Source organism: Diplotaxodon limnothrissa, linkage group LG20 (assembly GCF_057381915.1).
Source record: "Diplotaxodon limnothrissa isolate DT_005_m linkage group LG20, D_limnothrissa_male_GT1.1, whole genome shotgun sequence".
In the NCBI taxonomy this organism is placed as follows: domain Eukaryota; kingdom Metazoa; phylum Chordata; class Actinopteri; order Cichliformes; family Cichlidae; genus Diplotaxodon; species Diplotaxodon limnothrissa.
The window spans coordinates 26,555,795-26,569,970 of record NC_140615.1 but is presented as its reverse complement, the minus strand read 5'-3'; the positions used below and the strand labels follow the sequence as shown (position 1 = coordinate 26,569,970).

General features: G+C 38.9%; 1 protein-coding gene across 5 annotated transcripts in view; it reads left to right on the top strand.

Moving 5' to 3' along the window:
- The first annotated feature begins 1,983 nt into the window (after positions 1-1,983).
- LOC146611057 (membrane-associated guanylate kinase, WW and PDZ domain-containing protein 1-like) overlaps positions 1,984-14,176 on the top strand; it is a 92,265-nt gene continuing 80,072 nt past the window's right edge. For all 5 annotated transcript variants that reach the window (XM_085344301.1, XM_085344298.1, XM_085344300.1 and 2 more), the window contains exon 1: positions 1,984-2,947. In XM_085344301.1, the coding sequence (XP_085200427.1) occupies positions 2,650-2,947 (298 nt within the window). In that variant the 5' untranslated portion in view covers positions 1,984-2,649. The remainder of the gene's footprint in view (positions 2,948-14,176) is intronic.

Sequence of the window (14,176 nt, the reverse complement as noted above, 5' to 3'; positions counted from 1 at the left end):
TCGTTTCTCCTCCTCTTCTTTTCTCTTTTTTCTTCCCTGGCCACCTGACAGTTTTGGCCGTTTTGACATCTTGTGTTGACTTTTTGATGTGGTGACGTCCAAAAGGAACCATGATACGGGAAGGGAGGGAGCGCACCGTGCGGGGAGGGGGGGGGGGCGTAATGTTGTAACAAATAATGTTTCTATTAAATAAGCTTTACTTTGCATTTTAATTAACGTGGGATTATTTTTTGTATTTAGAATTAATAGTACCAACTTTTTTTTTTTTTTCAACATTTATGGCACTGGCGTGGCGCCCCCTGATGGACGGCGCCCTTAGCATTTGCCTATACGGCCTATGCCACGGGCCGGCCCTGACGTCATGTGATGTGTGACCATCACAAATGAGCCCACTTTGCAACACACAGAGGAAATGATAGTAAAACACGTAAAAACATTTATAAATCAAGTAAATTTAGATCTTAAAAGAAAAGGATTGATGCCATTTCCTGGTCATTTGAAACGAACACTTTATGAGATAAACAGGAGAGGTAAAAAGTGTCACTGTTGCCTCACCATGAAGACTCCCAGCACTCACCAGTAAGATGAAATGGGATGGAAAGCTGCCTTTCATGCACTGCTATCCAGGCCACTGCCCTCACAGTGGTAGAGTGCCAGTTACTGTACTTTATCTGAAGAGGCAGGAAACACAGAGAGCCTGTTTTTCCCTTGCTGTGCCATGTGTTTCTCACCTGATCCCTCCTCTTTTTTTCCAAACTGCAGAAACCACAGCATTGCTCTAGGTAATGTGAATGTGGACACTGCAGTCCATTGACTGGGACTCTGTTTAAATGTCAAAAATCACATTTTGTTTGGTCAAAGGAAGCAGAAAATGAAAAAAAAAAACTTTCCCCCCAACAGTAAAGACAAAATTATTTGTGAGGTTAATAAAAAAAAAAAGACTCATTAACTTAAATATCTTGTTTCACTTGCAAAGATTAGGCAACAAGCTTGTGAGACAGTTAAGTCTGCCTGAGTTTGGTGGCGAGATCCAAACTGTCTTTGATTCTTTTGAGTGACTTCCTCTCTTTGAAGTTGACAGGAACATGGTGGAAGTTGCTCTGGTACTCTCTTGTGAATCTGTTTCAAGGATTTTCATGAAACTGCTACTTTAGGTTTTTACTTCCAAAATGCATGTTATGAATTGTTCTTGGAAATGGTGACCAAGCAGCATCCTCCACAGGTTCGCACATTCCTGCAAGCCACAGTGTTTATACCACCAACTCAACAAAAGGGTAACATTCTTAATAAGCAGCAACTGCTTGCTGTCTGGGACATAAAGTAATACATGTATCTACCTCTGAGATCATAAGTGCTGAAAATTATATATTTTGTATGTATTTTTTTAGTAGAGTAAAAAATGTAGAATAACACTGGATTTGGTTTTCTCCACTAATAATCTAGTTTAACTTTACAGATTGTGATTTATATGTTTGGTTAACACATTAAATATTACATGCTAAAACACATTAAATTCTTTACTATGTATAAAGTTTTACTGAAAAAGCTGATCATACATTTTTCCAGTTTTCTTTTCTGTGACTCGTTAATGTCAGTCTATGCCAACTATAATTGTTCTATAACATTATACTCAAGTAGTTTTTTTCTTAAGTCAAGGCATTTACTTACCGTTTATTAATCTTTTTGTTGTTTGTTTGTGGTTTCCTGCGGCGATTTTATTTAACTATACGCGGATCTTTCGTGTTTCAGAACTCTTTAACAACTTAAGGCGACACCACTGAATGTAAAGTACAGTTTTAACTTGAGTTTGTACTGCATTGAAACACCAGTTAACAGCCAAGGTGTGACTGAATTTACCCGTTTATGGTTCATGATGTGTTACATAACTTCCGGTTTTGGACTTTGAACCAAGAGCGCTAATAAACATGCAGCTCTTTCGTGTTCAGAGAGAATCGGCCCCCACTGTGTGTTTCCTTTATTTGTGAATAAAGACAACAGGCTGGATCTCGCGGGGGATTAGACGCAGAGATCGTTGTAATCCGTTTGCGGGCCGGCAGGCGGGGAGGAGCTTAGGACCCGGTAGGTGTGGGCCGGGTAGGATTTTTCCTCGTGGAGTAGCAGCTGGACGCATGCGCCCCCTTCCACTAGTTGTCGATCCCCAGCCCCAGGAGCAAATGAGATGAATTGTCGTGTTATACCTGCTTAAAGGCGCCGCTGGTTTGTGTGAAAAGCTCAACCTGCTCACGGGATAGGTGAACATAAACATTTTTATTCTTAGTAGAAAGTTTAAAAAGTGCCAAATAGTTAAAGGAAGGGGGCAGAATTAAACGATGAATGAGGAGAAGAGTCTTTGAATGTAAAGCTGACAATCTGAGAGCGGATTAGATCCCACTGCGAGGAATCAGAGCGTGTGCTGTTGTGAAAGATGCGGAAACAACATCAGAAGCAACAACCATCTGGATTTTGAGACACTGTGATATTTACATGCACTGGCAGGAGGATGTCTTGGCTCAGGAGAAGAGTGAAAATTCTCCAGATTGGACGCAAACACACTAAAGTTTTCTTTCTGGGACAGTTTCAGGGCTGTGAATCGGATGATTTTTGCACCGTTCCTCGGATCTAACGGGTTTGGTTTGGACCTGAATCACCATGTCAAAAGTCATTCAGAGGAAGAACCACTGGATCACCAAAGTAAACGAGTGCGCGGTCATCCGGGACGCGTACGGGGAGCTGAATGTAGAGCTGCGCGGCGGAGCTGAGAATGGAGAGTTTCCATACATCGGGCAAGTTAAAGAGGATGCTGTGCTTTATCAGGACGGCAAACTTAGCGAAGGAGAACTGCTCTTGGAAGTCGAGGGGCTGTCTGTGTCTGGATTACCTCTGTATGACATTTTTACTGTGATCAGTTGCTGCAAAGGTCCCGTAAGATTGAAAACTGTGCGCCAAGGTAAGTCAGCCATTTAAAAAAAGTGATGCATGTTTGCATACATGCATGCACGCGCGTGCGTATGACAGGTGTGTGGGAGAGTGACTAATGTACACATACAAAGCAGCTGATGAAAGCCAGTGGTGGCTGTTGTACAGCTGTGGTGCAAAAAGCTCATATACAGTAACAAAATGGGGATGTGAGTGAATTAGGGCAGAGGAGAGCTGCTGATGCTGCTGCTGCTTCTGCTGCTCATCCCTCCTCAGCAGCCTGGAGTCTTCACTGGATTTGACATGAAGCTGCCCTGACAGTCATCCTGCCCCCATTTGTCTAATATCGCTAAAGCCACTCTGGGTCAGACTTGGAGCGTCACAGATTAGACCACCTATAATACTCCAACACTTTAAAATGTTCCTGTTTCTAGGGCTGCCACTAATTCTAAATCTTGTCTCTTTATTTGTTTATTTATTTTAGATTTTCTAAGGAGTAGAACATGTGAGACAGTCCTGAGGCCTCAAAGTTAAACTTGAACTTGTTTCTTTGTTTGTTATTGGATCAGGTTATTTTGGAAGCTGCAATATTCGGAACACCCCCCCCCCCCCCCACCCCACCCCCCAAAACTATTTATAAATCAGATTTTATTGTGATATTTTTATTCCGAGCGTCTCTTTCCAAACATTCACTGTTTAACAAAGCTTGCAGTGCCTCCTCTCTGGGGAAATCATTAACTGTGTTATATAACTGTGGGTAGTGTCAGTGTAGCATCTTTGTACTGTATGTCCATTAGTGGCTCCACAGTGAATGTTTCACCTCTGAAACTGAAGTCTCGACCTCAGGGACAAGAGCTCAGCACTAATGCCGCTCTGTGTTTGCAGAACTGGCATTTGTTTGACACATAATCAGAGCATGTTTGCATCATGGGACATTTTTAATATCCACAGTGATCCAATAGTTTTCTAATTATTCTTAACTCCTATGGAAACACTCAACGCATAGACATAAAGGATATCTTGGCCCATCTGTCATTAGTTTCTTGCATTAGTCAGCAGATTCTCCTTGTCTCTTAATTAAAGGAGGGGGATAGTCTTTGATTATCCGAGTAGCTCACAAGGCTTTCATTGTGCCTGGCAGTCCACTGGGCTCCCATGCAGAACCGGTAAGGGATAGCGATCCAAGTTGTCCCAGACCAGATGACAGGCCGTTGAGACAGATCAGATCTCTCTGCTTTTCATTCCAGAAAGCTGTGGGTCGTATTACACGAGACCACATCACCTCGGTACTGTAGGTGGAAACACAATCAGCATGTGCAAGTAGACGGTGCCCACAGGTGTGTCGCTCCCTCAGAGGAATGCACAAAAAAAACACCTGAAATAAACCTGAGCATTCCTGCAGAGAGTGTGGAATATTAAACTTGTGAGATCTTGATGCCTGACGCTTTAAAAAAAAAGCTGTAGAATACTCAGCAAATAACATGTTAAAAAACCTGTTCAATAGAGGTCAGAAAGATTTTTAAAAAGGGTGATTTGTTTTGGTTTTCTTTAGTTAGTTTGTTTTTTACTTACTTTATTTACCCAGAACAAAGTGGTAAAAAAAAAAATTTTTAAAAAGGAAAATAAGATAGTTATCATATGTGTCTAATGACTATTGACAGTAAATAACTGTAAACTTTATCTTTGGATTGATAATTCTTTTTATGGTTATAAGGCAGAGAGGGTGTGCCCAGTAAATGTAAATTGTGGCTTATAAGTACAACAGGCTTCAAAGTAACCAAACTGCAAAGCGTCTAGTATCACAGCTACAGCTGCTAACTCTGCCAGATCACAATAACTTTACTCCTTTGGTATTTACAACAACTGTATCCATCTGCCTCTTTCACCTCATGTTGAATGTTTGCTCCGCACCTCTCCCCTCTGAAAACCTCCAGCTCATTCAACCCGAAATAAAAACAAAGTAAACCATAAAGGAAAACACTCCGAGGCAATTGGCCCATACTTTCCTTTTTAGCCCTTCCAGAGGGCTGTGGTTACTTCAGATGTTTTAACAACAGTGATACTTACAAAGGTCAGGCGAATAAAATAGTTTTCTGATGTGGCATAACTTTCAGGTTAAAGTCCAAAGAAGGAGTTCTTTGAGACATCTTATGACTGTGACCTACTTACGCAGCTCTTCTCTGTTATCATCGGTTGAATCCAGCTCAGTGATGAAAGGTTTTGTTGTCACTGTGTTTTGAGCTTGAATGGCTGCTACCTTGGCCAGGTCTCCCTTGTAAAGGAGATTTGCTCTCAATGGGACTTCCTGGTTAAATAGAGGCAATTATAATAGCCTGACATCTTTTAGTGTCTGTAAAAGCGCAACAGTTCTATATCAGGTCATTTAGTAATACTAGACTAACAAGAGTGATAGTGAATGAAACTGTTTGGGTGTGAACAGTCTTCTCAACAGTTGAATTATTTGTCTTTTAAGAGAACCACGATGCCCTCCAGCAGCCAAGAGTCTGGGGGTTTATGATCATGAGAGGGTCTGGGCCAGGTGTCAGGCTGTCTGATCTCAAGTAGCCCTTACTCCCCTTAGATCTTGTGTTGAACCTTAGCCAGACAGAGGGGAATCAGGCCAGTCTGCTAGATGCCAGGCATTCCTGGGAGGTGGAGATGAGCTCTTAATGGAACACTCTGATGACACTGGCTAGACTTTTACACATAAAATTTTAAGTTTTTTACCTTTTTAGTTAGTCCTTTAGACCTTCTCTTGCTTTCTGTCATCACCCTGCTCAGTCCTTGGATGCAGTGTGGTATAGTTATTAACAAGATTATCTGTGTAGTCCTTAAACGATTGTGATAGTAAGCATCTGTCCTTACAAACAGTCACTAACAGCTACCTGTGTGTACATTTAGTATCACCAGACTCACCAGTTAATCATAATTCCCATTTGGGAGCACACCTGGCTGCTTTGATTGAGTTTACTCATTTCTATATGCTAAACACATAATGTTTCCATTTTCATATTTTCTTCAGTGGCAATAAAACACTATTAAAGATATATGTTGTTCAGTTCTTTATTTAAATGTTCTTATAATGAAATATGAGCCAATCCAGTGTTGCGTTATGCAAATTTTAGAAGTTGTGCACATCTAGATAAATAGCTTCAGGCACAACTTTTCTAGCTGGGTGCTTTTCAAACCATTGCAGCAGAAGTGGGCACAACCAAATGATAAAAGCCAGTCAAACATCACATGGTTGAGGACATTCACTTTATTTATTCATAACATTATATACTCAGACAGTGATGAAAACTTATTTGATATAGTTCATTCTTTTTTGGTCAGATTTCTGTTACTTCCACTCAGATTTTTGATGCTCAAAAGAAAATTGCAGTTATTCAAATGCAAACTTTAGTTTGGGTCCACACAATAGTACAGAAATAGACCCCTGTTCAAGTGCATAAGTTTGTGAGTTTCTATAAAATTCACAACTTTTTGTACTAAGGGTTAAAAGTCGCCTGATGATGGGCGTGACCACTTTGGATGATTCGTGGTTCTGCTGGATGTCACGTCAGCTATGTTGAGTCACTGGACTCGACCTCTTGACTGTGTTGTTACAACGCATTCTCTCTCCAGACTAGTTTTAAACTGATGCATAGTCAGGAACCCTTTCTCACCACGGTTAAGTTACCTCCTTTCAACACGGGGAAGAAGAATAACCTACAAGTCAACATCGAGAGGCGATCATATGACCTTCAAACAGAAGATAAGAATTTGACTCCTTGCTGGGACAGTTTTCTTTAGTCACTTACTTACATTTTTGACTATACCTTTGCCGATCTAAACCTAACCTACCTTGTCAGATTTAGTCTTCACTATGTTAAACAAACACTGCATTAAAACTCCCATTTGCAACAAGCTTTTCTGACATTGACCGATTATGACGGTCCCAAAAAAAGCATTTTTGCTGTTTTTGCCGTTTCTATTTCAGATGTTGAGGGACAACCATTGACCTTTACTGGACCTCATACTGAGGCGCATGCTGATAAATGTCAGTAAAGTAGTACAGCGTGAAGCCTATGGGTCCTGCCTTTTGTATGTGATGATTTCAGAGCGGTTGGTGCCATTTGATGTGTTGTTGATGGTCCTCACATAGACAGACCAATAGTGTGTTTCTAGGTTTACCTGGTACAATAAGTGTAATATTCTATTTATAATTAATTAATAAGCAAATGTATGTGTCTGTGCAGTCCATACAGTTTATGGATTCAACTTACCTCACTAGTATTAGCTTATGATGGATCAACCCGCCTCTTATCCAAATAATTACTTCTAGCTCTAAAAATGAAGACTGGCTTCAAAACTGTATTCACAAATAAATGTGTGATATGGCTGCATCCATCTGTTATAAATAGATTATATGGGGAAACAAATAGAAAGTATACTTAGCAAAACTGGATTTAATTGTAGCTTGCCTTTAAATTCTATGTTTAAAACTGACTGGGATTTAAAGGTTACACTATCTTTTATGTGTGGTTAAAAAGGCTTACAGGCATCATGACAGTGTTTGCAGACGCAGAGCTCTTCCCTTACAGGCTTATTCCAGAATGCAAGTTCCTTGCATTTTTTAAGGACGAAGACTTTGTCAGTCTTGATTAAAAGCAACCGACTGCATGTAAGTATATCCTTGAAAGGCTTGTCAGGGGCTCTGTTCCTTCTGCTTTTTCCTTTCCTTTCCTTAATCGCCTTCTCTTTAAGAGCTCTGTTTTAGACAGCTGTTTTAGACAGCAGTGAGGCCTCTAAGATGTTTTGTGTGTTCCTGTCTTTTCACACTTATGCTTTTTGTGTGTGCACAGAATAAGATTTTGACATTATAAGAAATGTTACTGTGGATGTCTTCAAAATAAGTGTAAATATAGCCGTACTTTCTTGTGACTCATACTGTATGCTTTTTTATGGTTTATATGCTGCAGTTTTACTTGATGAATGTTAATAAAGGCAGCGCACCAGTGAAGGAACTATACAAGGAGCTTGAACAAATGGCTGTGCAATTCACAGACTTTGCCTCAGGTGTCGTAACAATGAGGTTAGGATGGAGTGCAGGCCAGAAGGGTTACAAGAAAAAACCAGTGCTGTGCATGTGATGCTCTCTCAGGCAAAGACATTCATTCTTTGTACTCTTTAGCCTTGCAAAAGTGGCTTGTCGGGTGTACATTATTTTTGCATATATCAAACCATACAAAACCTGACATACAGTGTCAGATGTATAATTCGTGCTTTGCTTATTCTTTGCTTGTGTTTTGATATTTAACTTTACAGAAGGCAATTTACTGATGTTAGTGTTATATTTTGGCATGAGGACTAATACTTATCGCACTATCAATGAATCAACCAGATATTTTCTTAAAAAATCATTTAATGTATTTTAAGCTGAACTGCTGTCAGTATATTAAAGTATGGCCATGTTGTTTCACTTCATAAGTCTCAGGACCATATCAGTAAATTTTTTGTGTTTGAAGGTGAACCTTCTCAGTGGTAAAATGTAAACTAGTGTCTGAGTATCAGTTATTTTGACAGTCCTGCTTGGTAAGCTCGCATGGTACCTACAGTACTAACCACCAACAGGGGGGTCAACCAACAGGCTCACGCTCCATGGTCATTACCAATAAGATTCTGATCATCCCCGTCTAGCGAGATGCAAGTGATATGCAAAGTCTTTGACAAAGTGAGATTTGAAGTTATCATATCATTTGATATTTTATGAAGTTCTTCTCGTGGATCATTTTGAGCATGCAAAATTTATCAGCATCAAGAATTGTTATGTTAATGGCTTTCCAAGTTTGAGGGGAATACTATTCAGCTGATCATTAGCAACAATTATGTAGTGTGCATGAAGGTTATGCTTTGAAAATTGAAAAGTGCTTGTAAAATGACAAATATGACCTTGAGTGTAATTTGAGTGAAGATCCATTCGGTGATTTCTGTGATCACTGAATTTATTTTCAGTGCTTGGAATAACAGGAGCTTTTTGACATCTACAACCAGCTTTCATAAGAAAATGCTGTGTAGAAAAAAACATATCCAAGTGTATGGTTGATAAAGTGACAGCTTTTCAGACTGTGCAGTTCTCATCATAAAAAATGTGCTTCATTTGTTTCCAATGACCTCAGCTTGAAAGGAATGCCGTGGTGATAAAGAAGGGTAAATTCATGTCATTAGGTTCATGAAGAGATACTCCTCCACAGCAAAGCTGTAACAAGCATGAAGAGCCTTCTGGGTGTAAAAAGTGCTCACTGATTTACTCTTGCTTATCATTGCACACAGAAAAAGCATTGCGGGCAGTGTGTTACTGTATGTAGATTTGCAAAATGCATTCAGCTAAATGTCTAACAAAAAAAAAATACTCATCACTTTCCTGTTTCTTCAAACAGCAACTTCAAAGACTGAGAAATGAAGCCAATAAAATAAATAAATTAAATGGCCAATTGAGGTTGGCTATAAAAAGTGAGTCAGATGTAGTACCACATGTTAGGTTGGTTAACTCCAAAGAAGAAATCGGCAACTTTTGGAGGATTTTTAATTTAATTTATCCGTCTGATCAAAAAAAGTTTAAAGAAAAATGGTTTGCAGTGTGGACAAATGCACAAAGAGCAAACGTCTCCAGTGTTGGTCATTTTATTTTATTTGCTGCTTAGAACTGATTAGCAGACAATACATCCATAGATCATGAACCAAGCACACTGGCTGATAGCTTAACAATTCATTTTCTCAAAAATGTGGTCTTTTCAGACCTCAGAAAACAAGATGGTGAACTTGAAGCTTCAACATGGAAATTCTCTGCACCAGTGTGTTACTCCACGATCTCTAAGCAAATCTTTTACAGGCTTTTTAGTCACAATTATGAAAAAAAAAAAAAAAGAGAGACAAATTTCAGCCCAAACTAAAAGGAAAAATGTTTTTTGTTGCAGAAATGTTTACATATAATGTCTTAGTAGTTTCGAGACAAGAAAAAATGAAACCCAGTCGTAAAATAAAGAACACGAATGATAACACCAGGGTGAACACATGTAAATGTGCAAGTAAATTTGGAATCAGAAAAAATAAATCAAATTTTGAATATCTATTTTTAAATTGGTTTATCTATTATTGTTACTTAGAAATGACATATTTCTTCATAATTTCAAATGGTTTATATTTCAGGACCAACTGCAGACTCTATGTTTGTGGTTTGTCCCCATTTAGAGGCCACGCCTGTGCTTCTGATAGTTTTACTTAATCTAAAACTGACATTATCTTTTTTGAGATCATTATTTCACCTTCATCTGCATACAGACATGCACATTACCAGTAATACTTGATCAGTATAGGAGTTTGAACTCAGCTGAGGTTATTTATTTCTCTCTGTGTTGCTGTCTTTTTTCTCCTTTGTTACTGTGCTGTTTTCTGGAGTACCTCTCATATGCTATTATCTATCTGAATATATATAAAATCTTATTTCACAATAACTAGTATGTGAAACCATCAAAAAACAGAGCTAAATGGCAAATACGGGCCCTTTTTGGTCATGTGGCTAAATAAGCACCTGCAAACATCAACATGTAGTGTTCAGCTACAATATTTAAATAGTGTTTTCAGTGTCAGCAATTCTTTATGATACACATAAACATCTTGGAGTGCTTAGTCGTTTTTTTTGAGCTCCATGGAAGCAGAGTATGATTCGGTGTAAGGTTGAAAGGCCTTCAGGTGTAAGCAATGTATTATATACACTAAACATGATACCAGATGCACTAAATGTGTAAAAAAGCCAAATAAGCCTTGTTTGCACTGGACATTTTGCAATTTGAATCATCACTGATAAATAGAGTGGGTGTTATAAGACCTGTTTAGATAGATTGGATTTATATTGCTTTTTTCTTCCTGAGTACAGTTGGGTTGAAACAGGGAAGTGGTGCAGGTATTTGGTAATATGGATACGCTCTTTTAAGTAATCTATTGTTTTTGGTTTCTACAGAAACTTTTGTTCCTTGACGTTTGCCTGTAGGGCTGTGCGTCTTCTGGGAATTTCGTGAAGAAGAGCTGTCCGAAGAATATACTCAGCACACGAATGTCTTTGATTTGTCCTGCCATAGCCTGCAAACATTATAGTGCACACAAATATTCACTTTTTCAGCCTGGTGACACAAGTAGCAAAATAAGAGGTTTTTAGATTTTAAATAGTATCACAAGAAAATACTCATTTAGAGCGAAAAGCGCTGATCAACTGGTAAATAAACTATGTGCTGCACATGTGTATGAAATAGTCCCTTGTTAGGCATCACTTCATTGAGTTAAGAACGTGACTATGACTCAGCAAACTCAGCAAACGGCTCTGAAGCTGTGAGCAGGATGGATTCAGTTTCAGTGGAGGTGCTTAGATTTATGTACTGTGTGTTTTAAGTAAACTGGTGCAGTAGCCAGTCAGAACAACCTATTTTACATTACTGCTGAAAGGTTTTTCCTCTCAATGCTACTGACGTAGTCTATCTTTGCTCTGATTGGCTGCTTGAAAGCAGGTGATCCAGGGAAATAAACACACTGATGAAGTTTTAAGGTCTTTCCACTAGATTTTCCCTTTCAGGCAGTCCCTGCACATGCAGTGGCGCTCATACACGATCCTCTACAGTCAATCAAGCACACATCTGCATGTTCACCGCAAGAGTCTCATACACTGGATATTAATTGACATTTAAGCTTCGCTCCTCAATCATACATCTGGAGTGAATCAAGTACGATTAGAGCTCTTTTTTTATACACGTGAATCACAGTTCTACTTTTAGCAAGTTTCTTTGGTTTTGTTGTGGTTTTTCAGGCACAGTAATTACACCTTATATAAGAAACAAATTGCATATACTGTGTGAAGCATTCTAATTTTCTTCAAGCTCCTCTGTCATCAGCTAGGTTTCTATATCAGCTGGGCAGAACATCATGCTGAAATGAAAATATTTCAGTAAAGCGCTCATTTGATTGTTTGTAAAATAAGACACTGCTACAAATGTACCATTATTTTTATTATGTGAACTGAGGGAGAGGCTTTTTGTTCTGCTCCTTATCCTTTCAGTACTTCTAGTGTGTCAGTCACCAGGGACTCGGATTGCTTGTGAGTGCTTGAGAGGCTAACCCAACCTTTTAAGGTTTTTGCAGCATATAAAACAAGTTATACCATCATCTCATATCCTGGCTTTAATGTTCACATTTAATCTGAAAGGGCACATGTTCCTGTATGTAACACACATTAAGCTGTTGTTCTACAACTCATCCTCTGGCCGCCCTGCTTGTTGAAATGTAATGATTTACAGGGTTGGTGAGTTCATGCTGTAAGAGGTTAACTTGCCTTGGAAACCGATTTGGAAATTCCCTCTAATGTCTGTTTCTCTATCACAGAATCAACACCTGTTTTATTGAAACAAATTAAAACAGAAAGTTTGTGTTAATTGACACCAGTGCACAAACTTTTATTACAATGATATATCATTTCTGGGTAACATGTGAGTAATTTTGACATGAAATACTTTTCCTGGAACATCATCAGCAAGCTGAGCTTGTTAATTCTGCTTTGGTACACAGAGTCCAGGCTTTTGTTTGGCTTAGCAAACATTTGTGCTAACCTCAGTCTCTTAAAGTGACAATCAAAATTGCATTATCTTTTTTTTAATGACATTACCTTATTTGGATCATAAATAAAGACTTTGTGAGCACGCTGGCACCATGTGGATTTATTCTGGAGAATTTTCTTATTCGCTGTTGTTTTTGCATAATTTCTGAACAGCATCATTTCAAATAACACATATTTATATAAACAAAACAACTGGTTTCTATGGTTTTCTCTCAAATTTGTTGCGTTTAAATGTGCTATAGAAATAAAATTGACACAAGTAGGGCACCTTAGTGCTAAATTCATCTATGATAACGCTGAATCCAAAACATTGCAATAAAATAATGCATATATGCATGGCATATACATATACATATTGGCATAGTAGGGACATAGTAGTGCTTATTTTTACATTCCTAGGGCTGCTAATTCGAATTAAATGTCAGCTGCAAAACTCAATTAAAAAAAAATATTTTCTCTGTAATACTGCTTTGTGTTACACAGTTGAGTTTTAATCATTATTTGAAGCTTACAGCGCACACTGGAGCACAAGACAGAAGTGTAATCATTGTTTTTAGTCACGCGGGTGTTGTGGCTTACAGGCGTGTAAACTCAAAGGAAAGGTTTCTCTTCTCGATGTTACACCTAAACCCAACCTAATACACAATGACTGGAGTCAGTAAGCAGAGCTGACTTTGATCTTGGAAGTGCAGAAGACCCAGCCTGCTTTTCCCATGATCTTGTTCCCTGACTTTTTGCCCTGTCAGACCATTGCCCTGACAGCTTTGAACAGGTGGAGAAGAAGGTTCAAACACCTTTATGAACTCTGTGCATCTGTGTGTGGGTCCCAGTGTTCACATTTTCCACTCTATTCCCAGTCATATATTTGTGACTTGTAACGGGTGGAAGGACACCTTATCTACATCAAAGCTTTGCAGGAACTGGCTTCCTCCATCTGATATTCTCATTACTGTTGTGATGCTTGAAGACAGTTCCGTCTGTGGTGGTCTGAGTTAGTCACAGTAGGAAGGAAAGGAAGGCCACAACAATAAATCTGATTTGTGCTGCAGGGACACATCTTTGGTAGCTTCACGAAAGAGTGACAGAGAAATAATGAAAGAAAAACATATGGCCGACTGCATTAGTTAGGCAAGTGTTTTTCTTGACATAGCCATGCTTCAGAGTTGCTAATGGTCAGTCAATTCCAGGTATTACTGTTTGGTTTCAAAATATTAACCAGACATTCTGCTTTGTGACACGTTTTATGTGCAATCATCGTGGTCAAAGTCAGTCTGCTTCTTATCTGTCTTTATTTGTTTCTGTTTGCACAGTGTTTCATTGGTCCATGTTTTGGGTCATGATCACTACAATATTCTCCCTCAGTCCTCTGGCCTGAGAGGACTGAGGGAGAATATTGTACAAATTTACTACAATCTGACGCATGCGTCCAGATATCAGACCACGTGCTGTTTTTCTTACAGCTGTTCTGAAGCACTGTATTGTAAATTTAGACTCCTTGTCAAAGTGAGTTAATTGATGGAAGCACTTTTACCAGCTGTCATTGTCAGCTAAACTTACTTTGAACATCAGCTTGTGTAACTCACTCTGTGTCTCTTCTTTTGTTACACTGCCTTTATAAAC